Source organism: Copadichromis virginalis, linkage group LG12 (genome assembly GCF_057382275.1).
Source record: "Copadichromis virginalis isolate Kocher_CV1m ecotype Utaka linkage group LG12, C_Virginalis_male_GT1.1, whole genome shotgun sequence".
NCBI lineage: Eukaryota > Metazoa > Chordata > Actinopteri > Cichliformes > Cichlidae > Copadichromis > Copadichromis virginalis.
In genome coordinates, this window is record NC_140629.1 from 21,306,661 (window position 1) to 21,334,003 (window position 27,343).

Consider the following 27,343-nt stretch of genomic DNA (forward strand, 5'->3'; position numbering starts at 1 on the left):
ACCCTACAAAGTCCTGATGTGCTAAACATCTCGTGTATTTCATGATGTATCTCATGGATGGCCTCTTTTAGCTCCAAAGAGGCAGGAAATCACACAAAAAACCGATCGGTTTTCTGCCCCGTCTTGTTTCAGGTTGCCTTGCAGTGTTCGAATGTCTGATATAACTTCCTGTTTGCAAAAATCATATTGAACATCTAAATTTGCAAAAAAAAATTGTACAGAAAACAAGTGCAACAATATGTTTTCAGAGTAAAAAGTATTTATCGCCATTAGAAAAAAAACATTTCGCACCCACTCCCACCTTGATATATATCAACATATTTTAAAAAGGGGTGTTGGATATTGTTTGGGTGTTTATTTTATGTTTTTGCTGTGTATCACATGGAGCAATGTTCATTTTTGAAAATAAAAAGCACAGTGACTCAGTAAACTCACAGTTCAAGTCACTACAGTTTAATGAATATCAGAAAATTGCGTTAAAACTGCCAAGTTTTTACTGTTTTAAAGTTTATACATCAATATGTATGTGCAGGTTTTCCAGCAGTACAGTAAGGCAGTGTGTATGAACCTGGTCAGTCAGGGCCTGTTTTGCTTATGATGTGAAGTTAATCTCTGGGCTGCTGATCATTTGCCTTTATTTAAAAAACTACATTTAACTGTGGGAATTCACATTTCAATTTACTGTCCAGTATTTACTCTGATACTGAAGACACAACCCATTCTCCATTTTATTTACATGCCTATTCAAGACCGAATTTCATTTTTAATGAAACATGATTTCAGTCATCCACAAAAACACAAACAATAATATAGCAGACAATAAATCTGTTTGTCACTAAGACAGACCGCAGGGCTCAGCAGTGACTCAGTGATTCTTCAGCCCTGTATCGACTGGTCAAAGACTAAAGCAGCATCAAGTGAAGTGTTGGAATCATAGTGACCTCTTCTCTGGTTCCTTGCCACGGGACACAAGTCCTGTTCGCACCACCTGGAAAATAAAAAAAAAAAGTGACAAAAAAACAATGATAAATAGTAACAAAATTATAGTGCATTTTTAAAAAATATTTTAGACAACTGCAAATTTACATTTTTTTTTTTTTTTACCTGAGAGCTGCATAGGTGTCAGATGGAGAAGCTCCTTTCCAACATGCGTGATCAATAAGAAGGGCTCCTGATAACAGAGTTGGGAATGATAACAAGGTGCATAGAGGTAAATGTGTTTATTGTTTGAATGTTTGGCCACGATAACAGTACAGCTGACTGATTACATTACTGACTTAGAAGTTTGTTAGACTGAAAGATGTCAGCTTAAGCTTATGTTTTCAAAATGCTGATTTAGTTAATAACTTAATTACAAACTCAAAAAGCTGAAAAAAAAAAGCAGAAAACATTTTAGTGAATATTTGACTTACGCTTAAAATTATTTATAATTATTTTTATGTTGATCAGCTAACCTGTAAATTAACTCATAGCTGCAGCTCTGGTGTGTGTGTGTGTGTGTGTGTGTGTGTGTGTGTGTGTGTGTGTGTGTGTGTGTGTGTGTGTGTGTGTGTGTGTGTGGTGTATACACCTGTGTAGATGCGAGCCAGGCTGTATGCCAGGTCTCTTGCTGCTAGCTCCAGGTAGCTGGGTGCTCTGGTTGCTGCTACCTGAACAAACTCTTCCAGCTCGCAAAGAGCTCCGCCCACTGCTGTCACAGCTGGGGCCAATGAGGAAACGCTGGAGGCGCCAGCCAGCAGAGACTATAACACAAAGAAAACACGCGCACTTCACATTTTTGTTCTGCTCAGTCACAAAGAAGATTTTTTCATTAAACTTGCTTTGACCTTGGTATGGCTGAAGTAGGCATGAAGAACCATCCCTGAGCTACGAGCCACACACCGCAGCACATCCAGAGACAAAACATTTGTGGTACCTTCCCATATGCTCAAAACCTGGAAGAGGAAGAGATAAGTTAGTCTTTCACTCTTTTTTGTAAATCTCAAGCTATCACACCTCTAGTATCAAACTCACCTGTGCATCACGGAGTATTCCAGGCAAGCCAGTATCCTCGATGTATCCCTGGCCACCAAAGCTTTCCAAACCCTCCGACACCACAGCCACAGCCTGAGACAAACACAACACTGAAACAATCAGACAATCAAAACAGGCAAATAACAGCTAACGCTAGCATTCACACAAACTGTTCACCTGCTTCCCAGTGTACAGTTTGACGACCGGAGTGAGCAGCCGGAGAAGGTGAGCATCGTGCTCGGTTGCCACTCCACTTTCTTCTCGGCCCAACAGACGACACACATCCATCACCAGAAGAAAGGCCCCTCGAGACTCTACCTGTAGTGTGAGAAGCATGTGTCCTGAAGCATGACAGAAAACACTGTGTGGAGTTTGTTCACCCCCTGCCAGCTTACCTCCATTCTAGCAAGAGTCTGCATGTGCAGTGGGTGGTCTTTAAGAAGCTTTCCAAAGGCAGTGCGCCGAGTGGCATAGTCACGAGCTAACTGGAGCACCCTGTGAAGACACACAGTTACACAAATGTTTAACCAGCTTACTCATGCTGTGCTTTAAGAAATCAGCACAGATTCAAGTGTGGTAGTAGGAGCGGTGTCCTGCCTTCTCATAGCGGCTGCTGCAGAGACGCTGTTGTGGATCCTGGTTATGGTCAGCATATTAGCTATGGAGGACACACCTCTCCCCTCCTCTGAGAGCTGTTGAGGAAAACAAGTTTTCAAAGATTTGGACACATTATAGAAAAAAAAATTACAAGGAACATGGCTTGTCTTGTTTCTCTAACAGTGAAGGTTGGTGGAGTGGACCATAAACTGCCTGAAAATGTCCATACCTTTAAACAAAAATGTTGGATGATTTCCCTCACAGTGATTAATTACACTTTTGCCATATAACCATGTGTTATATAGCAAAAGTGTAATCACACTGTGACAAATGTCTGTAAAAATTCTCCCCCAGCAGGGTAATGCAGGATTTGTGGTACCACACTCGTGTCCCCCATGCTTAAGTGTTCTGTGTATGCACCCTACACAGCTGTGCTTGTGTTACAGTCCAAAAAGGCCAAGATTATGAGCTTGACACATATAGCGCTATGAGTGAGTCCAATTCTGAGCTTTTAAAAAGTGGGCCTGAACAGGAAAGGGAGCAAACATTATTGAAAAGTCAACCAAAAGAAAACAGCAGGAGAACCGCAGTCATTGTTTGCAGTGGACACTTTTCCTTATTTTTAACACTCAGTTTCACTTCAGCTTTCTTTATGTTGTAACTTTGGTCTTCCCCGCAGCTAGCTGAAGGCCCAACAACAGCAAGAACAGACCAGCTGTTCCACATATTGGTCACAATATGCCTCCTGCTGACAGTAAACAAATGCAACATGTAAGTGACTGAACACAAAGCTCTGTGCAGGACAGGCACGCAACCATGCTTGTTCCTTAATGCCCCCCACCACACTGCAAACGCTAGTCAGAAACCTACACGAGAAGCACAACAAAGAATCCGAGGGATTGACACCACCTCAAAAATCCCCACAACCCAATGTCAATTGGTATCCACAGGTTGCACAGGAGCAAGCCTGATCCAAAGAGGCTTACATGAATCAAAGAATTTACAACATCCTGGTGTCTGGAGAAGAGCCAGAGACAAGTCAATGCTACTTTAGAGGCAAAGTAGTAAAAGGAAAAAATTAATCTGTTCTTACCAACAACGAATGCAGATCTCTACTTCTTGTTTTGGTTTGCTGTTTTTTCTGGGCTTGTTTTGCTTTAAATGATTCTCTCATATTAATTTAGCTGCAGCCATTCACAGCTCATCATCTCATGCTGACTGAATGCTACCTGCCCGAGTGCTGCCGCTGGAGCTGCAAGCAGCTGGCACTCTCATGAGTTGCACATCTCAAAACGTTTCTGAGGATTCAGTGGGTTAAGTGCTACAAAAGTTGATTTGTGTTTTTACAAAGCACAGTGTGTACTTTTTTGTTACTGAGGAGTGGCAAATAAAATCACTGTGAATTTTTCCACCTAGCACACAAATGCAGGAATGGTTCCGCTTATCATTGCTGCACATAACTTGTTTTTGTGTGTGTGTGTTTAAGCAATTGCTCGTATCTGCACAGATAGGAGACAAAGCCTATAGTTTGTCAATAAATTGTTATATCCAATGACCCAGCATGTGTAACTGACCCTGCGCGCTGGCAGGCCGTCCAGCAGCAGCTCAGCAGTCGGCATTTGGCGTGTCCCCAGCTTGTCCTTCAGTCGCTGAACCTCAATACCCCTCAATCGGCCATCCTCATCTCGACTCACCTCCGCATAGAAGAGAGACAAACCTTTGCTACCCTGTGGGACAGAGAACAGCAGTCAATTATATCACTCTACAATTCATTGACAATGCTTTGTGACCGATGTCAGCAGTACTGGTATGGTTGCTCCAGTTTTGTCCTGCACTCTGGCCAGTGTAAGAGTCATGTCTGCGTCCGTAGCAGACGTGAACCACTTGAAGCCGTGGAGCTTGTAGGAACCATCTGTTTGTGGAACAGCCACCGTCTCAGTGCCGCTGGCTGAGGACAATGAAAACAACTCATGAAGCATTACAACAGTTACTCTTGTTCTGCATGACAAAGCGGGAAAAAAGTATGCAAACAAAGAATCTCCTCCACAGATATCTGATCCCTTGAAAAGCAGAATTACAACACTGTTGTACTGCAGCTCTTAATTTATAGATTGAATCTGGGACTGATAAATGCAGAAAACAGTGTCACTACTTACCCACATCAGAGCCTCCCTGTCTCTCTGTCATCCACTGCCCGGATGTCCAGAAGCGTTCTGGATGGCGGGTGGTCAAACGACTGTAGGCGTCTTCTACTGGCCACGAAACACCTAAGGACTTCTCATACACAAATCCAAACAATCATTCACTGTGCTTACAAGGAAAAACAGAACTGGGGTAAGCAAGTCAAAAATATGTGTACATTCACTACTATACAGCCATAACAGCAAAATATAGAGTTTTATTCAGTTGCTCATCAATCTAATATACAGTTCCCTCAAGTACATGCTGCTGTTTTAAACAAAAGCTGGCACATTTTACTTTTTTTTAAATTAATATTATCAACATACACTGTGCAAACTGATTGGAAGGCAAATTCTCCTTAACACAAACAGGAAAATAAACAGCAAAAATATAATCTCTCTATAAAAGAGATAAATAACACAATAAAAGATAATACAAATATACAATATAAAAGGAAATAGGGTGCAAAATGCATATAGTGCAAACTGTTCCAGATATGGCTATGATTATGTGGTTCCTCAGCCAGTTAAAACAATTTTACTGGGGTGACTTGATGGACTGATTAAATTCTTGTATAACTTTTGAGATGAAACTGTCTCTGAGCCTTTAGTCTCAGCATGAAATTGTCTGTAGCGTTTGACGGATGGGAGGACGATGAATTTATATTCTTAAAATGCCAATGTTTTAAACTACATTGGCTACAATATTCTTCACTTAATTCAGTTTTAAATGATTGGAGGTAAATCCCATTACTAGTTCTGTTGTTCTAATCAGTTTGGCTTACAGGACACTGTATTAGTCATGTTATTCACTTCTTTAAACACACCTGGATAACTTTTGCAGCTCCGTCGGTCATAGCAAGAGGACAGGTGTAGAGGCCAGATGAGGGAGAGAAAAGATACAGCTTGCTCATCTGGTACACACGACTAGGAAACACATACATACACTTTTTGGAAGATGACAAAAACACGTTACTGAAGTGAAATAAGACACATGAGCTAAACCGAAAAAAGGAAGTGCAACGGTCTTCTAACCTCCACTCGCCAAATGACCTCTCATAGCCAATGGCAACGAGTCCTTCCTGCGCTGACAGGTCTTTCATGCGTTTCCAAGCATGGGAGGTCACAATGTGATCCACTCGGCGACCCCAGGGATCAAAGTGCACCAACCGTGGAGGATTGACCTCACACTCTCTACCCCAGCCATCCACCTCCTTTGCCACGTGTTCTCCAAATGCACACAAGTCTGAGAGAATCACCTGTAGACAAATTTATACACATACTATTCACACAAATACACACACACACACACATATACATACATGTATATATAAATTTTGTACTAATGTATGGTGACCTTGAGGGTCTTTAAAGGTGCTTATTATTACACACAATATATCGCAGACCTTATGAAACAGATCTCAGCCTGTTTACCTGATAGGACAGCTCCTCCCTGGCTTTTTAATAGTAACAAAGACCAAAGTCAAACTCTTATTGCTTTTTATACACTCAACAAAAATATAAACGCAACACCTTTGTTACTGCTCCCATACCCCATGGGATGGACGTAGAGACCTAAAATTCATTCCAGATACACAATATAACCATCCCTCCCAAACAGGGGTCACAAATCAGTCCAAATGTGTGGTAGTGGGCACATCTGCTATATTGAGATAATCCATCCCACCTCACAGGTGTGCCACATCAGGATGCTGATCTGACATCATGAGTAGTGCACAGGTGTACCTCAGACTGCCCACAACAAAAGGCCACCCTGGAATGTGCAGTTTTGTCTCACAGCAAAATGCCACAGATGCCACAAGCAATGAGGGAGCGTGCAATTGGCATGCTGACAGCAGGAATGTCAACCAGATCTGTCGCCCGTGCATTGAATGTTCATTTCTCAACCATAAGCCGTCTCCACAGGCGTTTCAGAGAATATGGCAGCACATCCAACCGGCCTCACCACCGCAGACCTCGTGTAACCACACCAGCCCAGGACCTCCACATCCAGCAGGTTCACCTCCAAGATCGTCTGAGACCAGCCACCCAGACAGCTGCTGGAACAATTGGTTTGCACAACCAAACAATTTCTGCACAAACTGTCAGAAACCGTCTCAGGGACGCTCAACTGCATGCCCGTCGTCCTCATCGGGGTCTTGACCTGACTCCAGCTCGTCGCCGTAACAGACTTGTGTGGGCAAATGCTCACATTCGATGGCGTCTGGCACGTTGGAGAGGTGTGCGCTTCACGGATGAATCATGGTTCACATTGTTCAGGGCAGATGGCAGCTGAGAATGTCCCAGTTCTTGCATGGCCAGCATACTCACCGGACATGTCACCCATTGAGCATGTTCGGGATGTGCTTGACCGGCGTATACGACAGCGTGTACCAGTTCCCACGAATATCCAACAACCTCGCACAGCCATTGAAGTGGAGTGGACCAACATTCCACAGGCCACAATTGACAATCTGATAGACTCCATGCGACGATGTGTTGCACTGCATGAGGCAAATGGTGGTCACACCAGATACTGACCGGTTCTGGGTCCCCAGACCCCCAATAGCGCAAAAAACTGCACATTCCAGGGTGGCCTTTTGTTGTGGGCAGTCTGAGGTACACCTGTGCACTACTCATGATGTCAGATCAGCATCCTGATGTGGCACACCTGTGAGGTGGGATGGATTATCTCAATATAGCAGATGTGCCCACTACCACACATTTGGACTGATTTGTGACCACTGTTTGGGAGGGATGGTTATATTGTGTATCTGGAATGAATTTTAGGTCTCTACGTCCATCCCATGGGGAATGGGAGCAGTAACAAAGGTGTTGCGTTTATATTTTTGTTGAGTGTAAAATGAATTTGTGCTGGTGCAACAAAACTTAAGGAAGAATATGCACTACATATGTAACACTGTGCATATACCCAACACTTCTTTCAAAAAGAAAACAAGTTATGAGCACATTAAAAAACAACAACAACAAAAAACACATTATAATATAGTAATATACACCTAATATGGACATTGTTATTTAATGGGCCTGTTGTTCTTGCTCTAAAACTGGTAGTATGACACCCTTTCTTGGGAAAAACATGTAACCCCTGCTCACCTCCTGGGGTATGTGTCTCTTCAGATATCCTCTGAGCAAGGCATCTTCTACAAATGGGTTCTTCAGCACTGGGTTTTCCTGAAAGAAAGGCCCTATCCTGGCTCGGGTGAACGGCAGGTAGCCTGCTGCCTGCCACAGCTGTTCTTCATTGGATCTTCTTCTGCCTGGCTCAGCTACAGAAGCTGATCTGACGTGGATCAGTGGTCGAGGTGAAGGAATGACACACCACAACCTGCAGGAGCCTCCGGCTACACGTCGGCTCAGGAGGGCTGAGGACACTGACATGGCCCAATACCTTCAGTCTGAGGTCTGACTAGGGAGTCAACACAATGCCATTAGAGCAGGGACAGGTGACATTTAGATAAATGCAGGAATGTTTCAGTTTTTTTAAATGGGGTGGCACGGGGCTGGTGAGTGGCGTCCAAGAACTAGTTGGGATCAGGTTTAAAAAAAAAAAAAAAAAAAAAAAAAGTGAGTTATAATAATTTTAATTTGCACAGACCTCCTTCTCCATAGACATCTATCTGCAAATACAGTAATAACAAAATACAAGCCACATTGAAGCACAAGAAGTAAGGTAACAAGCTAATAAAAATGAATCTGGATAAAACTGTTAATGGGTGTCATTTTTAGATATAAATAAGGGGGTCTCACACATCCTTTGTTTAGAGTTTGCAAAGTAAGCGACAGTAGTTGACCAAACCAATGTGAAGTACAAGAGGGGAAGTCCATCTTTCAAATTAAATCATTATTTTCCATTAATATGTAAACCAGTAGCATTCACGGGATGTAATAATATTTAAGCTCAAATAGTTACTTTGAAGCAATAAACTAATGGCAAGGACAAGTTGTATTGAAGTATTAAAGAGGACAACGGCACCCTCTGGGCAATGCCACCCCAGTGCCCTTTAGCACCACCCCTGGTCCACCCAGAGGCAGAACAGCATTCAGCTGAAAGCAATTTCTGTATATTTGGTTTTTACTTATTAGTGTGAATGCTTGAAAAGCATTCACAGTATTGTTGTTGTAATCTTTATTATTATTATTATTATTATTATTATATTTTATTCTGTATTCCGTACGTTTTTTGTAATCCTACTCCTTCAAAACCGTTCAACTTAGAAAAACCATTCAAACACCGTTAGATTCCTATTCTTTTGGACAACACTGCTTCCATTTTTCATATTTTTAACATTTATATTTTTAATTTTATTCAACTTTATTCAACAAAAATTTATAATGTATTTCAATGGGGAGACCCTTCAAATCCTCATTCAACTTACTCATTTTTAAACTCTTACTACTTCCACATACATTGACATAGAGCCACCATTCAAACTTTAAAACGAAGACAAGACATTCAACTATTCAACTTGCATTTATCTTTTCAATATCTATTATACTTTTTCTTCAGTTCCAGTTTAAGTTTCATGATGTTTTTTCACCCGTTTCAGAGTTTATAATGGGTGTGTATGGGACGGAATGTTGGGGCTAGAGTGAGGCAGCTCAACTGCTAGAGTGAGAGGAGCAAAAAAAATAATCTTAAAATCTTTTTTAAAACTGCTGCTGTGTCCGCAGCGTTTGCTCTACAGGTATGATTTTACCCTCAAAACGTAGCCATGGCTGTCCTCTTTCATCCAATGTGTTTACTATTGTACTAGGTGTTATGGTTCTTTCATAAATGTCACCAATGCACAGCCTCCTCCCTCCAACTCTTCCATAGACTCTAATGTTAAAATGGCTCAGAAGGTTCGTTTGAAAATCAGAAGAGCATGGTGTCTTTACACTGTCACCACGTCCATATAATAAACTCCACAGACATGAAAACTGAGAATTTGGTAGACTAGACATTGCTGTCGCTCACAGTGAAAGAATTTTGTCAATACGACTTTTACTTTTCATTTGGGAACGATTTGTTTCGGCCTGACTTTTCTGTTCATTTTAAGCAGCAAAAGTGAGGCGCATGTCTGTGTCCGTGTGTATGGAGCCATTGGGTGCGGTCACTATAGCAACCAGGCTCACACCTGCCTGCTTAACGAGCTCTCTCTGCCACTCTGCCAAAATTCATCTTAAACACTTCTCTTTCAACTGCTGCTGTGTCCACAGTGTTACAGCCATCATTTTACCCTCAAATCGTCGCCATCGTTGTTCTTTTTCCAACATCTTGTCTTTCAAAGCTCAGAGATGTAAACTTTTTAAACTGTGTGGGTCCAAGTGGAGGGATCACATTTTAGTCATTCAGTGATTCAAAGAATATGACCTTTTAATATTCTTTCACATGTTTTCTGACTCTAAATGTTCTTTTCTCATTTCTTAGGTTTTTCTAATTTACAATTAAAACATTTTCAGCTTTTTTCCAACTTCTTCTTCTGTGTAACCTTCAGCTTTTAGCAGTTCAGCACTTTTGTTTTCAGGTTAAATTCGGGGTTTTTTTTTTTATCTCATTCAAAATTTTTAACTTAAATTCAGTAATTATTTCATTTCAATGCATACATTCAGATTCAAGCATTCACACTGCAGTTTCTTCAGAAAATGCACTTTCTAGTTACTCAGAAAACAGGCGCATTTTTACTGATTTACTGATTCCAGATAGGATTAGCTTCTTTGTTTCTCCATTGCTGATACTTATTTCTTTATGTAAATTTATCTAGCTGGCTTGCAGAACATGGAGAAGACTGACAACCAAAGAAATGGGTCAAAGTTCATCTGGTTGCGTCGTTGCCTTTGTGCAGATATTATCTTACCGCTTGTATTCCAGGGTTTCCTTTATATTATTTAAATATATTTAAATATTAAACAGAGGCATATACTTGCTATCCTCTTCTTGAAACCCTTTATCATAACGCGTACTCTTCACACTCCAACCCGACAACAACACAGCAGTTAGCAATGACGTTCAACAAAGTTGTGAGCGCTTTATTCACGGGCAAGCTTACACAGACAACGCTGAATTAGTTTCAAATGAAACTTAAAAGCTTCCTAAATATCAAAGATATAGCTGCTAGCAGTCATCTTACCAAACGTTTTCCCAGCTGCGTTCACGTTCACGGCGGCAACTTAAGTTTCGCCTTCAAAATAAAAGTCTCTCCTCGTTTAAAGGTTCAAGTAGCACCTCCTGCTGCTACAGCAGCGACAAAAACAGCACGCAAACACACAGGTGACAAACACGTCTATCAAGGATCTATAGTGTATACAAAGGATAAAATATCGGGTATGATATGTTTATATAAATAAATATGTGTGGGACTAATAAAGGTTATCTTATATAAAACATCCCTTTTAGTTATGTTTTTTTGTAACTGCGTTGACGAGATGACTCAAAATAAACAAAGTGTTTACGTTCATTGTTAATTTTTTTTAAAGCCAATGAACCTGTTATAGTTCATGAACGCTAGCTTCTGCACCTCCTAGCAGGTGGCAGGAAAGGAAAGATTTTAGTAGGAAGTGTTCTTATGAATCATCTGAGCTTTCAGTAAAAGCCGACGGTAGAAACTGGTGGATACCTGGATTCTGTTGTGTGTACTATTAGCCAAGCAGCTTCCACAACATACTAAGAGATTGTGCATCCAGTCAGGTTACCTTCCACTGTGAAGCTGGACAGACTTGTAAGAATCCCTGTAAGAATTTTCTGCCGTTTAAACCTTGTGTTTCATGTCTCATTTATATAAAATAGATCCAAGAGTAGAAAAATCGGATTGAAAATGGATTGTTTGTAAAGACAAAGATAATCCACAGAACACAGGGCTCTAAGCACTACCAACAAAACTAAATTCAAGAATATTTACTGTCATGGCGACAGAAATCCCTTCCTGTAACACTATAATTTACTTAAGCCCAAATGTAAAATTTCCCAGAACAAATACTTTATTAAACACCACATACTGACCAACATAATGTGTTGCTGAACCAGTTTTATTGTTCCAAGTAAAGGTTTGTCAAAAATACAGTATCCTTTGTTCCAACGAGAACATAAAGACTGAAAGCATGCACCGTTTAATAAAACATTTCCATGATGGGTTAAAAATCTGTTCAAAAAGGACAGAGGCACTGAATAATTATTAAACAATTCAGCAGTTAACCTTTTTTTTTTTTCTTCCCAAAATGAACACAGAACAGTCAAAGGTTAAATGAAGAAGGAATTTAAAGGAATAATAAATGTACTGATATAACCCAGTATGTAGCTCCTGTTTATGGATGGGGAATATCTCCCAAACATAAAAGATGAACCCGGTTTTCTGTCCAGGTTGGAGAACACTGATGTGTTTTTAGTGTGCAAAAATAAAAATAACTGTGTAACTACAGGCTGCAATACAGAACAGAGACGAGTTAAGCCCAAGTCTTTAGTGTGAAAATGTCACCTGACAATGGACCAAAATGAAGAAATGTAGTTTGTCACAACAACAGTTGACTATATAAAAGAGCATACGCTGCAATAAACATACAAATTATTTAACAGCTTAACCAGGATAGCATGTTTTAAACATAGATTAACAGATGTAAGAGGGTAATAAAAAGGGACAAAATAAAACCACAGGCCTAGAGGCAATCGACAGTGAGAACCTAAAAATACAAACCGGTTACAAACTGATTCAACACATGGAGGGATTAATGAAAACAAACCCCAAATATTCACACATGAGAGTGGGTCCATGGAGACTTGAAATGATGACCAGTTTGTTAATGTTCACATCTTTCATTTGATTTTGGTTTTCTTTAATCACCCTTTGTAAGGAGGTCTTCTATGTAAGCATCAAGTTCATCATCTGTGTTTATGTCAATATCCTGTGGGAGGAAAAAAGGCACGATAATCACTCACTTTCTGCAAAGGGGGGAGGGTTTATCAACAATGTGCACATGATGAGGAGCACAGATTAAGAAGTATTACCTCTTGTACTTTCTGCAGAAGGGCCACAATGTTTGTTCGGAGTTTCTGTAATTTCTCGTCTGCCTCCTTTAGTTTGAGCTCAGTGTTGTTGTTTTTCTCCTCCACAGCTTTGGCCCTGGCATCAGCTCTGCTCTGGTATGAATTACACAATGACTGCAGGCCCGATTCATACTGCTGGAAATACTCTTTCTATATGCAGGAGGCAAAAAAACAAAAACAAATCAGTGGGAGAATTCAACAGAATTGGCAAGAAAACACAGCAGTTAACATCTTCACTTATAATTTCAATGTTAATTTGTGCACTATTGCCATTGTTAAATAACTATCTAGTTATTTAACAAGTTTTTTTCCCCATCTAGTTTCATCTCACACTAAAAGATCAAACTATTATCCATCTAGTTTCTGGCACTTATCCAGCAAACTAAGCAGAGATGACCAGCCTTAACTCCTTGGCCAACTCCTCCAGCTGGTCTTGTGAAACACCGAGGCATTCCCAAGCTGCAGCGGAACCCTGCACACTGCAGCGGAAGATCATTTTCACTACAATCTAATTTTTCCATCAGACTTGTGGACACTGATGAGGTGTGAAAAAGTCTGGCTCAAGTGTCAAAGACGGTGATAGGTAAGTAGACTGAGCAGACATTTTGGGTTCCCAAAGATGGTCAGTTCATTTACAGTGACCTCCATCAATTTGAAACTTTGTGGGAACAGATCAACCAGTAAATTCAGTTCTACTTTCACTCTTTCTTCATCACGCAAGACTGATACAACAAGCACATGATCCCAGCTGCCATAGGGTGAGAGGCATGGTGAATACAGAAACAGACAACATTCACATTCATATTTCTTTTTGCTGTGCTATTTAAGCTTCTTTTTCTTGCATCTTTCTGCTTAAATTTAGCATTCTGCTTTTGCTTTCCGTCACAAGATAGAAGAAGCTTTTATTATCTCACCAAAGGAAAGGCAACCAGCTCCTCGGCTGTCATGCTATTAACATCGTCCTTTGGGATCCGAAAAGCAGGAGGAAAGAAGTAACGCAGCATTGTTCTAGAAACATCAAGAGCACGATAAACACACAGCAGTTATGAGAGTTACAAGACTTCAATAAAGAATGATAACAACATTGTAACCATTGTAACCAGCTCACCTCAACATGGTGACCAGGCTGTCAGTCACCTCTCGGCTGGTTCCTGGCTGAGTAGTGTCTGGCTCCATGGGTGCCGGACCCTTCTCGGTCTCCTGCTGGGTGTCAGGTGTCTGAGAGATTGGAGATGGTGGTCGCATCAGCCGGACTTCATCGCTACCCTTAAATACCCTTTACAGAGAGATCCATACATGTATAAGATTCGAATCACCTGCCATGTCATCAAAACATGTTTAGAACGCAACATTCACACAGACTGCATCTTACCATCGATCTTTAGGGGTGGACCGAGGTACGTAGTCAAATTTAACTTTCCAGCGAACACTTTGTTTATTCGCCTCAACGGCGATGACTTTGCCCGTATACCACTCCTTATTGACACGTACTTCGACCAGCAGACCCTTATCTGGAGAAGAAAATACTCATTTTCCAGTTCTGTATTTGATTCACATCAGTAGAGAGTGGACCATCATCTCACCTTTCTGAGCATTTTTAGTGTCGTTTTCTGGTTCCTGTTGTAGAGCTTTATCAGGTGCCTGTAAAAATACAAACAAAATATGACCACAACAGTTTGAGAAATCACTGAAAAGGCAGTCGGGTTAGATACAGTCTTCAACAACTTAGAGGTTGAAATGAATGGCATGCTTGGTTATAAAGAAACTGTTATATATTAATAAAATGATTGGTTTTGTTTTGAAAGAACCGTTAATCTACATGAGCTGAAAAAGTAAGTGTTGATTGTTAGAAGTTGTGAGAGCAGCAGGCAGCCCAGCTTGATTCGACAGTAGAAGAGAGAGGGACCCAATAAAGCTACCTTTTCTTTAGCCCCGTGTGTAGAAACGGATTTAGGGGCAGAGGATGGTGTTGTTGGTGCCTGCCGTGTAGGGGCAGACACTCCTTTCTTCTCAAGTTGAGAGTGTGTTTTAACCTGCAAGGTCAATAGCAAAGGGGTTCTGATCGGAGGTTCAGCAACCTGATGGACCACCCAGGTATGTCCATGTTCCCTTAGTGTCTTAAGCAGAAGTCTAAGATACTTTAATTGCAGCTACTTTGTGTTCAGACACCATAAAGTAAGTGAGCAGTATGAGTAAAGCTTTGCTCCAATAAGCAGCTAATTAATTTAAAACTGACAGACTTTACCTGAATTAATGCAGATATCATAATAATGTTGAGCATACAATCACTTCCTAGTCCATTCATTACCTTATCCACATCCTGAAATTTATTTCTCAGAAAGCAAAAGCGGGAAAATGCGAGCAAAAGCAAAAGTCCTTTGAGCAAGCTGCACGCTGAACACGCAGGATTAAGGTTTGTGCAGAATTACTAGTGCTCTCATTTCACACCCCAGGTTAATCATCTTGTTTTGATGTGCAGTTGTTTTTCAGAGCTGTAATACATTTTCAGCAGTTACAAATCTGCACTACAGTTTTTGCCTCTGTTCTTTACCTCATCCAACTTTCCACGTTTGGGAGGTGGGGCCTTCTCTACGACTTTGCCACGGTTAGTGGCAGCTGCAGCCATCTTGGATTTTTTTGTCTGTGGTTCTTCTTCACTCTCCTCGCTGCCTTCTTCTTCTTCTTCTTCCTCCTCCTCCTCTTCTTCTTCCTCACTCTCCTCCTGCTCTATTATTCTCTTGCGCTGTCCAGCAGCTGCTGGTTTGGCAGGTGAAGCTTTGGCAGATGCCTATATGAGGAGACAGCTTTCAGTATTTTACACTGCTTTATGGTAGGATTTGTACATGAAGCCATATGAAATACTTTTACAATAAAACCTTTTGTTAAATCAAACCTGTAACATACCCGTGAGCTGCGGCTGGGTGGAGGTGTTTTGGCAGTAGCTTTGGGAACAGGTTTTGCTGCAGATGGAGGAGGTTTTGCTGCAGCTCTGGACCTGGATGGCTCAACCTTTGGTGGAGTTGGTGGTATGGCTGATGTTCGGGTGGGCCGCTGAGAAGCACTACGTCCTGGTGGGGCACTTGGGGCATTTTTGAGGTGAGCTGGGAGTGGTGGGGAGCGTGGGCGTGCAACAGACCTTTCAGAAGACCTGGTTGCCTGAATTGTTAACATGAAAGGACACAAAACTAGTATTTGAGTATGATAATGAATACATTTGAACAAAGAGGAAAAAAAAAAAAAAAGGAAAAAAGGATCACCATCAACAGCAGTGTTTGTCTTTAGTCTGACCCTTTTACAGCGCAATTAAATTGTTTAAGACTGAACACACAAAACTCCTTTTTTAAATTTTCAGTTCATATTTACATAGAAAAGGAAACATACAGTTCATCCAGAGAGTATTCCCAGCATTCCACTTGTTCTACATTTTGTCATGTTACAGTCTTATTCCAAAATTGATTGGAGTTTACCAAAAGACATCCGAAGGACTCTCAGACGATGAGAAACAAAATTCAAAAATAAATCTGTACCAAGGATTGAACTCTTTGGTCTGAATGCCAAGTGTCATGTCAGGAGGAAACCAGGAACTGCTGTATGGATGGCCAGTACCATCCCTACAGTGAATCGTGGTTATGGCAGCATCATGCTGTGTGGATATTTTTTGGAGGAGAAAATTGGAGATGAGTCAGAGTCTTGGGAATGCAGTGACATAAAAGAAATCCTTGAGGATAACCTGCTCCAGAGAGCTCTGGACCTCGGACTGGGGCGAAGGTTCATATTCCAACAGGACAACGGCTCTAAACACACAACTAAGTTATTGTGAGTAGAATTTTGAGGTAAAATAAATAAATAAATAATTGAATCCATTTTGGAATGAGAGAGAGAGAGACAGAGAGACAGAGACAGAGAGAGAGAGAGAGAGAGAGAGAATAGAATGGTAGTTTTCCTGTTATTCCTCATACGTGCAGTGATATTAAAATCAGAAATACATATACGATATGCCGAGAGTTAACTAGTAGAACTAGTAGAAAGACAAGACAGTACAGGGAGTTTTTTGTTTGTTTTTACCTGAGAGGAACTCTCTGTTGGTTTCATGCTAACCTCCAATGGGAGCTTTCTTACATCTGCTGCAGATTTGATGGTGTTGGTTTTCTGGCAGGGAACAAACAGAATATACATATGCTGTGGTGATAGACACAAACAGAGAGATTTAAAAAACAAAAAACAAACCAAACACAGACACACAGACAACAAGAGTTGGACAGGATACCTGCAAGGCCTCCAGCTTCTCCTGCTGCTGTTTGATTTTCTCTGCTAGCTCTTTTTGTTTGTCTTCAGCTGTTGGCTTATCTTTCTTCAAAACACCAGATGGGAGATTCTGTTTCTGTTCAGGAGCGTCACATCTGAAAACAATTTCCAAGCAATATATAACAATATGTAAACAATTTATATAGAACATACAAAATATATTACCACACTAGTAGGTACTTTCTCATGGCATAAGCACTTCAGCTAATACATTATTCAAAGTTCTTTTGTTGTTGTTTTTTGTTTATTGCTGCAGAATCTCCAACTTCCGGTTGGATTTGAACTCCTCAGTGCATAGGGTTTTTCTTATCACTAGAAAAACTCAGAGAGGAAAAAAAAAAGTGGTATACTAAATATACCCAGACATTTTGGTCACATTCGTGACTGCACAACAACCTCATCTGTAGGCACAAGAGGCACCTGTGGCAAAGGTGAAGCCAATGAAGATTTGCTTTAATATTTACACTTATAACTGAAGTGTCATTTATAACATCGGCTATTTGGAGGATACCATCAGACACCAGTACCTTCAACTATGGCACAGTTGAAGAGCTGACATGAACGATATGATGATATGAACAGTGTTACAAACAAGCTATTTAACAAACCTTCCACTCCCAGATCAAACCATCATATTCTTCCTGCTGCTGCTTTGTCATGAGAACTGAATGAACCCAGAATCTCTATTTAGGAACATCAGGACAGGCTCATCATTGCTTCATAACTACTTCATTTTTTTTTTTTTCTTTCTTTCTCCAAATTCTTTTTTTAGGGCAAATTTTCCACAAAAATGCAACACATTCAGTGTGTATATATGTTGGGATCCGTAAAATTAGGAATTTGTGTCGCTTTTTGGCTTTAATACTTTAAATAAAGTATTCTTATAGGGTAGAACAGTCACTGCCGGGAATAGCAGAAAAATTTGTCATATGGTGGACTACAGAGAGATTTCTCGTGCTGGTAACTGGCGAGTAAAAAATATATCCGACGAGCCTCTGATGGAGGATTTTATCTTCTCCAGTTTTAAGAGTCCTAAGATATCCTGTAGCCAGACCTTAATTAATGGTGGCTGAGATGATTTCCACAACAACAAAATTCTTTTCTAGCGATGAGAGAAGCAAAGGCAATAAGGTTATTTTGAATAGCTGTAGTATGAAGGTTATTTGGTGGTTTGCCAAATATAGCGATATGTGGAGTCGGAGTCAATTTTATACCCAATATATCCAAAATTATTTTGAAGAATTGATGCCAAAATTCAGACAACCTAGGGCACACCCAGTGAGCATCAGTTACATTTATCATCAAATTTATCTGGGTATAATTTTGAGAGTTTTTCTTTACTGTAGTGTAATCTGTGGAAAACTTTAAATTGTATTAATGAAAGATGAATTAATGGCCCAAGTATCATCAATTTCTGTTAAGACCATGACCCTCTCCTAAGTGGAGAACAAGATGATCTTTATAACATCCACTCAGTAGTTTAATGTCAGCTTTATTTATTTTAGTTGCTAAGATCATATCATCACTGTGCTGCTGTAAATATTTCTGCTGCTTCTGAATAACAATTCAGTTGTATAATTTCATTATAACTCTGTTCTAAATTATACTAAAAACTGTTTTTTAGCAATCAAAAATAACCAATAAGTTTAATTAGAAACTTGATAACCGTTTTGCTTAATGAGATGAGATAAGATAAGAAAATGAAGTTATCTGAAAAAGCTCATTGTGTCAGTACCTGTCCTGAGTGCTGTCAGGGTTCATGAGACACACCCAACTGTCTGGGTAGCGTTTGTCCACTGCATCCATCTGGAAAGGCAGCGTTCTCCATTTTAAACATTTATCTTAAAAAAAGAAGAAAAAGCATAATCAGAGAGTGAGTTTTCTGCAGGAAGCTGAGATACTGCATGTCCTCTAAATGTGTGTGCTCAATTTACCACACTGAATAGTAAGTGGTATCTCCATGGCACGGCGTCTCTTGTATCTCAACTCTGATGATGGAGGTGCAGACCAGCTGGCAGACAGATATCCAAACTCATCCCAGAACTTCACTATGCCTTTCTGTGCTGCATGACAAACACAGATGCAGATGTGAGATCTGTTGATACAGTTGCAAGTCATTTGCTATAATTAAAATAAGTTGAACCAAAGCTGAATTTTTATTTAGGGAAGGAACCCTTAATACAGCTAAAATGAAACTTATACTTCACCTCTGACTCAAACATTTCTCAATCCAATATCACAGGTACCGGTAATATCACCTTAAAGCTCCAGCAGCTGGTAGATCAATAATGGTGATTACAACTGTATCTGAATTGTCTAACACTCTAGCAGGATAATGTATTAATCATGGAACATGCTTAAAACTCCCAGGAGTATGGGGGGTATTTTTACTTGTAATTTGAGGTGCAGCAATAAACAGAAATCCAGCAACTTCAGGGAAGCTTACCAATGTTTGTGTCCTTCCAGTACTGAGCCAGATGCTCCCCCATGGATTTTAGTAAATGTCGATACTCTTTAGCATCCGCAAAATCTTGTTTGTTGTGAGTAGGCTCTAGAACTAAATATGGGACATCCACTACTCCAACTACACCACCACATGCCCTAAGACACATGAACCAAATAGTTTAAAATTACAACTTAATCACTTGCTCATTTCCTGCCATTTTTCACTTTTAGTGCATTTTACTTACATGCCTCCCTCCAGTTGAGGACCAGTCTTTTCATACATCTTAATGAGACGAGAGCAGTTGTACACAAACATCCCATCCAGGTCCCTCTGTTCAATGTTCACTCCAAATATAAAATTCAGCTCCTTGGGCTCCTTTAATGCTCTGAAGAACAAGGAAGAAACGTAGATTGGTAAGAAATACATTTACATAAAATTTAGATGCCAAATAATTTGGTCGGCAAACAAAATTAATGTACAAATCTTATTTTGAGGCATTTTTTAATATACATTTCCAGCCAAACAAAGGAACAGAATTTTAGCAGCCTACAATCTATAAAGTTTGCCATTTTTGTTAATCATACTTTTGTTTGGCTTCAAGAATCCTTTTTTTCATGTCAGCATCCCTTCGCAGCATCATGGCTGCATCTTGAACTTTTCTCAAAATTGCCTGATGGAGTAAAAGGAGGGAGACAAAGAAGAAATTTAACGTCATCGTTTTTTGGTTGTGAATCAACCACTGAATCATGTCAAAGTACACCTTTTCTTAAATTTCCCTGTTTCTTTAATAATTGAATAATTAAAACACTTTGATGTGTTTGTCATTAACTGTTGCTATACAACTAAACTTGCTTTGCCCAAAACCCGTTTTACATAAACACTACACATCTGCACTTGACAATTAACCAAAGGTTTTCCTTAGCTTACCCGTGAGTCTTTTGATAGGTCCTCTCCTAATCTGGCCTCCAAAGCCATGCGTTTACTCTCTGCCTCTCTGGCCTTCTCCTCCGCTGAAATATACACCACATATTATTCTCACATGAACTAAAGCTAAAGCAAACTTTAATTAGCAGGATTAATAACCCACTATCTCACCAATCTTTGCAAGATGATCAGCTTTCTTCACTTCTTGCTCAGCACGGGTCTTGAACCGAGTTGATGAGTATTTATAACACCTTTAAATAAAACAGAAAGTCCAATCAAAGTGTGAACACTGGAATAAACAAGTTACAGAGTCCATATGTGCGTTACTATATTACCTTGGTTTATAAAGACAGCACGAAAGTCTCTTAGTCCTGACTTTATGACCCTGGATAAAAATCCTCATGCGTGGGTCAATGTACAAAACAGCAGCGTATGCCCTGAACGATCTTCTCTCTGGCTTCCTGTGAACAAGAAGTGGTGCATTAGACATGCTGTCATCAAACTATTTTTACTTTGTGGTTTTCTGCCTCCTCCAACTAGTCAACTTGCAGGGCTCTACCTTTAAACAACGATAAATGATCAATATTAAGCTGAATCACTATTAGCTTGCCAATAAAAATACCCAACTCAAAAATACCCAATATAAATTAATATTATAAATTCATATGCTAATGCCATAGAGATCCCTTGCTATCCCCTGTGGATAAACAACACCCCCCAGCACAATCAGCAATTATTTGTGAAGTGAAGTCATTACAAACATTTTGATTTTGAAATTTGATCACCATTAAGTTTGAGTTCATCCTCCAGTCCAGCTGGACATTTGATGAAATTTTAAACTGGTTTCTGATACTGAAGTAAAAACCACCAAAATCGTATCTGTGAGCCACAATAATAATGACATCATAACTAACAGTAACAACTGTACTTACACTCCTTCAGCAGGTGTCCCAGCCATCAGTATGTCCTGGTGATCCGTTTCTACATCCAACTCTGGTTCTCCATTGTCCATCAGCTTCAAATTATAGATTATCACTAGCGTTCCTATAGATAATATAAAATACCACACCAAAAGTAAGTAACAACATATCAATTTGTCAGTTCCTTACATAGTGATGCACATTTAAATGCTTACCGCTGTTGCCTTCTATTTTGTTGAACTGCTCCATCAGCTGCTTTTCATTTTTAAAAGGTGAGTATTTGAAGATCAGTTCGGTCTCTATGGCGTACTTTTCTGGATCAGATGTCAGCGGCTCCTTGGTCTTTATATCCCAGGAAGGAAGAGGCACTATCACCTGTAGAGGGAAGGGGATGAAAACCCTAAGTAACCCAGAGCAGTTAGCTTTCCACATGTTTTGGAATCTGACAAATGTGACCTTAAATCAGTTTGCTGGAGAACCACGTGGTTTCCAAACTACACACATTACACCATGCCCTTATTTATTTAACAAAAACTAAGGCAAAATGCAGAAGCACTGTCTACTCCGATTTTAGAGCCAACTTTCAGCATTTCAATCAGGCTGAGATCTGAACTTTGACTGGACCCTTCCAACACTTTGATTTGTTTCCTTTTTTTGTCATTTGATTGTAGATTTGCTGCCATGCTTGGGATCAATATCATGTTAAACGACCCAGTTTCAACCAAGCTTTTTTTGGAAAGATGATCCTAGAATACTTTGGTATACAGAGGTCACCTCAATGAGCCCGAGATGCTCAGGTTCTGTTGCTAGAAGACAAGCCCAAATCATCACCCCTCCACCACTGTGCTACGCAGTTATGAGATCTTTGTGCTCATATGCTGCATTTGGTTTTCATTTGGTGCTGTGTATTATGGTCCAACATCTCCACTTTACTCTTGTCTATCCCAATGACATTGTTTCATAAGACTCGTGGTTTCAGATGTAAATGTGCAAATCTAATCTGAGCCGCAATGTTTATTTGTTTTGTTTTGTTTTAAGAGAAAGGAAGCTTTGTCCTGGTATCTCTTTCAAACGGGTCATACTTATTTTGTCTTCGTCTAATTGTCTGGTCATGAACTTTAACATACTCAGAATCTGAGATGTAGCTCTTGGTTTGTTTGGTTTTTTGCAATTTCTGAGGATTTCATAGTCTGACCTTGGTTGCAGTGTAGTTAGTTTCTCACACACTGCTTCTGCATTTTTGCTTAGTTTTTTTTTTTTTAAAGTTTAATATAACATATGTTCAATGTCATATCATATAAATGCCTTGAGGCGACTTTTGTTGTGATTTGGCGCTGTATAAATAAAATTTAATTGAATATGAGATGAACATATTTTGCCCATCTGAGGTTGTATTTAGCTAATTTTACGACCGATTGATTTTTTTTATTATGTCCTGATGCACAAAACTTTACAAATGAAAGTGTATCCTTTCTTTTTCACATAAATGTAGATCACTTTTTTACATCCAAATCAATTATATACAAAAATGTATCACTGAGCCACAATTAGTAATCATTTCATCCGTTGTTCCAATCTTCCATTAGGCCAGTGGTTCCCAAACTTCTTTTGCTAAGCCCCCCTTGTTTAACAAGAAAAATGCCCCCCCTCCCCCCCGCGCACAAACACATCCTCCAACCACATACACCCATATTTTGCACCATTGCGGTTTATTTCACACCTCAAACATTTAGTAAACAATTAAGCAAATACAAGTAAACTGCAATAAATTACAGGTAGCAATAAACTACTAACTCTTTTATGCTACGTCTACACCTACACGGGTATTTTTGAAAACGCAGCTGTTTTCGTTCACACGTAAACGGCGTTTCGAATCAACGAAAACTGAGATTTTTTTAAAAATCCTTTTTTGCATTTACGTGTGGACGAGGAATACAGAGTTCATCACGCAACGTCAAAGGTATGTGCCTTTTTTCAAGTCACGCTGTGCGCCACGTTATTGTTTACATGAGATGAATTGCAGAATGGCACATAGACAAAATACTGTTAATCTGACCATCTTCAGTTTTTAAACGCTTACATATACACACGCAGTTACTGTCCCTCCATTTACAAAGGCAGAGGCGTCACGGTGTAATTATTTTAGTATTGTAGTTGTTTTTTCCTGTGTAATAATATTCAACATTGCTATCAATACATTTTTCAAAAAATGCCTCTCTGTGCAAAATGGGTTCAAAAACATAAACAGCTGTGGGATACTGTTTGTCCGTGATTTGAACCAGGGAATAAATCGTGGCAGGATCAGCCTGATATTATTTGTATCCCACTGTAACTTTACTGTATAAGGAGCTAACATGTCAGGAGTAGTTAGTCATTATGAGAAGTGTTTGTGAACTAAAAATCAAGAATGTGGGATGTTGTTTGTCTGTGATTTGAACAGCCCAGCGCTGCTCCCGACGAAGGGAAAACCAATTCTGCAGGGAGACCTACCTCGGCACTTGTGCAGGTGAAACCAAAGGGAAGATATGCTGCACCATATTTTCTAGTCTTTGGCTTGGAAGGAAGCTGGTTTGGAAACATGCGATGCTTCATCTCCTGCTTTACGTTTGTGTGGGCGCCCCATGCTAGCAGTGTCCAAGCGTTTTGGGTTTTTTTTTTTCCCTTTTTATTCCGTGCCCCCCCTGCAATGGCTCTGCGCCCCCCCCCCCCAGGGGGTGGGCCGTACACTTTGGGAAGGTCTGCATTAGGTCTTGATTTATGCTATAAGATATAAGATTGTTGATATGTCTGTGACAACCTTTGGTGTTTTAAATTTATTTAGAAGTTATCTAAATTTTAATATTACACAATTTGCATTTTGCAGTGCTGTCAGTTTTTGTTCCATTCTTTGTATTTGTCCAGGGATTTACAGCATTATTCAAGTAGGCTGCTGTAAAATTTCAACATGTTTCTGAACTGAGCAGAGAGCACGGAGTACTGTTCACACAGACTGAAAGCACACACAAGCATGAACACACAGGTGTGAATATCTAGACACATATTCAAAGTACACTTTGAAATGAATGTGTGGTGAGTGGCTAAAGCGTATCTAACAAAACTCGTCTCTAAGCGTTTCATGACTGCCACTGACCTCATCCAGACCCTCCTCTTCATGGAAAGTCCTCGACAGGAAGAGGCAAGTCAGCGTGTCGTTCTTTTTTGTGAACAAAATAAAGTCTTTTCCGATGCGCATAGAGCCCCTGTGGAAACACACAAACTTCGTAAATATGGAAATGCTGGTGTACCAACTTCGTGATCAATACCAGACAGGAACTGGAAAAACAACTCACGATTTCAGTCCGTTTCCATACTGGCCAATCTGAGTGGACTCAGGAGACCGTTTGTTTGACTTTCCAAACTGAATCACATGGGTTGTCTCACCTAAGAAAAAAGCAGTTTAAGGACACAAATTATACACTGTATGTAACCATTGGCCTACAAAAACAACAATAACCTTGCTTTAAATTTGCTCTTTGATCATTTAGTCACACTTACTTGGGTCCATCCCAGTACCATCATCCAGAAAACAAAGCATGTAGCCACCCCTCAGCTCTGTTTTTTTTTCTGTCACACAAGCAGGAAGTCAAAAGACAGATATGAAAAACATTGACTCACTGGATAAGTTTCAGTATATGAAATTGGATATTTTACTCTGAGGTCTACCTGTGTAGATGTCTATACGTGTGGCATTAGCATCTCTGTGAAAGAAATAAAATATATGAGATTTTCTAGATAAAAGGTATCAGGTTAATGCAAGTTTTCCCATACTCGATAATTTATTTAAAAATTGTGCTGTGAATCATAACAGGTACCTTGAATTGTCCACAAGTTCTGCCAAGGCTCCAAATAAGAACTCATGTGTTGTCCTAAGAGTTAGACCAAATATTCCATTAATAGAGTAAAAACTGACAAGGGAAGCTCATTAGAGAACAAGGACACATGGGAGATGCTTGGTGACAGCATCTGAACTCCACAGATAGCAAACATACGATTATTATTCTGTTATAAAAACTGTTATTTCTCAAGTCTGCTGACACGTGTCAGCATAAAATGAAGAACTATCAGTTAAGCATGCATTTCCTGGTTAACTGTAAAACTATCTGTTCAGCTTCAAGGACTGACTATCCACAGTTCACCTGACAGCTAACCACTTAAAATGAATTATCATTATAACAAAAAGAACAACCAAAGGGTGCTGCGACCTACTTTGAATATAAGCCACATATACGTTGAACATTACATACCACAGAAGCATATACCAAACTTGTCTTTTTTTTCCTGAGTCATTACTGATCAAACTGAGTGATAAATGTCTGCAAGCAGCCAATATCACATGATTTTTTTGACAAATAACTGAAGCAAGCACATTTAGCTTCATTGCAAAATTTGTGACGTGTCTATACTCTGTTCTGAGCCTACACCGTCAATTCCACATATTATACACAAAGGCACTATCAAGTTCAGAAAATAAAAATAGCTGATTATATCTAACAAATTTATTATAACGTTGATGTGGGAAACTGGCAAACAATTTTCCCCCCTTGTGACAATAAAGAAAATGCATAACAACAAAGAGCAAAAACAAAAAGAGTAAAAGAATGGTAGCAGCATCAGCTATTAAAATAAAAACCAGCATAGGTTTTGAATTGTGAATGCATACAGACAGAATGGAAAGTATTACTCATGGAAGGTAAAGTTGTTTTAAATATAAAATGACATGTAGCAAAATGAGGGAAACGTGCTCTAATCGTCTTTCTGGACTATATCTTATTTTCTATTCAACAACATTGCTGGGCATCTTGCAAAAATAAGTAGGTGAGGTGGTGCAGTGTATTGTGTGTAGGTGGTTGCTAAAGTTCTATCTTTAAGGCTAACTAGCTGTAACTCTGTGTATCGTGAAGTTCTTACGGGCAAATTAATTCCCAAAAAGTTGGTACTTACGAATTTGTGTGCAGGTATTCAAAGGTGAGCTGAGCCCTGCTCAGGTTGCTGTAGCTAGAGTAGGCCATGGTCACTCACGATTGTTAACTAGGTACTTCCTGGTAACCTCCACGTCTTCTTGCTGACTGACCAAGCCCTAGTTCAGGGCTTTCATTCTAAAAAAGGAAAGAAAAGATCAAAAATACTGTTGATTTGCCTGCGTGTATCTTCAATCAATTCACTGACATAACGGAAATGACATGACATTAGCTAATGTTTATACCTTAGAACAAGTCAGAGGAGACACTCCTGCGTAATTACAAGTCACCCCGCAGGTGAAGGTACCAGCAAGTAACACGTGGGAGGCCTGCTGAGGAACAACAAAATGTTAGGCGAAAAGAGCGTCTTTAGGCACGGCTTGAGCAAGGAAGACATTAACGTGCATTCGTTTAAGAAGAAGTCAGACCCTTGCCTCGCTGGGTTACTGTAAAATATGACTAGGTCATATTTGGTTAAGAACATGACATCAACAGTTCAGACGTTTTGCTGCAACTGTTATTAACGGCATGCTAACATTAGCAGCTAGCCGACATTAGCGCAGGAATGTTTATGAGGAAACGGTAGCTAGCTAGCTTTACTGTAGGAAGATGAAGCTAACGTTAGCCGTATCAATTCCTTTCTGCCAGACATTTTCAGATGACCTCGACTTTGTACGCTATAGTTAGTCCAAATACTTCATAACGTTACGTTTTGTTTTCCTTGACATAAAGCAATCCCCGAGGCCGCGAAGAATCCAACTACCATCAACGTCGATGGTTGGTTCTCTAGTTTCCCCTGATCTGCGCTAATCCCGCCTCTATTTTTCGATAATCACCCAATAGCTGTGGACAATAGGAAGGCCCCGCGTTATGATTCTAAACCATGATTGGAGGACATCTCGTTACGTAACAAAAGAACA

The 27,343-nt window shown here is 39.9% G+C and overlaps 2 protein-coding genes across 5 annotated transcripts; both read right to left on the reverse strand.

The window, feature by feature from the left end:
• Nucleotides 1-431: 431 nt before the first annotated feature.
• LOC146696943 (acyl-CoA dehydrogenase family member 11) lies at nucleotides 432-11,007 on the reverse strand. Of its 2 annotated transcripts, none has more exons than XM_085475321.1 (15): nucleotides 10,925-11,007; nucleotides 7,908-8,220; nucleotides 5,826-6,049; nucleotides 5,618-5,717; nucleotides 4,767-4,884; nucleotides 4,416-4,558; nucleotides 4,185-4,337; nucleotides 2,611-2,705; nucleotides 2,409-2,508; nucleotides 2,191-2,331; nucleotides 2,014-2,106; nucleotides 1,827-1,934; nucleotides 1,571-1,742; nucleotides 1,105-1,171; nucleotides 432-988 (listed from the first exon to the last, which is right to left on the reverse strand). In XM_085475321.1, the coding sequence occupies exons 2-15, from the start codon at nucleotides 8,190-8,192 to the stop codon at nucleotides 877-879; spliced, it is 1,911 nt and encodes a 636-aa protein (XP_085331447.1). In that variant the 5' UTR covers nucleotides 8,193-8,220; nucleotides 10,925-11,007; the 3' UTR covers nucleotides 432-876. The 2 variants fall into 2 exon arrangements, with proteins under 2 accessions (XP_085331447.1, XP_085331448.1); XM_085475322.1 differs by having other exon boundaries at nucleotides 7,908-8,216; nucleotides 10,925-10,992.
• Nucleotides 11,008-11,801: 794 nt separating this feature from the next.
• On the reverse strand, nucleotides 11,802-27,245 carry morc2 (MORC family CW-type zinc finger 2). 3 transcript variants are annotated; one of them, XM_085475323.1, is made up of 29 exons: nucleotides 27,133-27,245; nucleotides 26,669-26,752; nucleotides 26,407-26,561; nucleotides 25,278-25,331; nucleotides 25,129-25,163; nucleotides 24,961-25,029; nucleotides 24,756-24,846; nucleotides 24,557-24,665; nucleotides 21,642-21,801; nucleotides 21,439-21,550; nucleotides 20,842-20,967; nucleotides 20,678-20,757; nucleotides 20,510-20,592; nucleotides 20,167-20,252; nucleotides 19,827-19,967; nucleotides 19,583-19,737; nucleotides 19,071-19,199; nucleotides 18,872-18,977; nucleotides 17,099-17,231; nucleotides 16,897-16,980; nucleotides 15,736-15,987; nucleotides 15,383-15,619; nucleotides 14,751-14,864; nucleotides 14,415-14,472; nucleotides 14,204-14,342; nucleotides 13,940-14,107; nucleotides 13,746-13,839; nucleotides 12,793-12,981; nucleotides 11,802-12,689 (listed from the first exon to the last, which is right to left on the reverse strand). In XM_085475323.1, the coding sequence occupies exons 3-29, from the start codon at nucleotides 26,472-26,474 to the stop codon at nucleotides 12,621-12,623; spliced, it is 3,141 nt and encodes a 1,046-aa protein (XP_085331449.1). In that variant the 5' UTR covers nucleotides 26,475-26,561; nucleotides 26,669-26,752; nucleotides 27,133-27,245; the 3' UTR covers nucleotides 11,802-12,620. The 3 variants fall into 3 exon arrangements, with proteins under 3 accessions (XP_085331449.1, XP_085331450.1, XP_085331451.1); XM_085475324.1 differs by having other exon boundaries at nucleotides 26,669-26,755; XM_085475325.1 differs by lacking the exon at nucleotides 14,751-14,864 and having other exon boundaries at nucleotides 27,133-27,244.
• Between the last annotated feature and the right edge of the window lie 98 nt (nucleotides 27,246-27,343).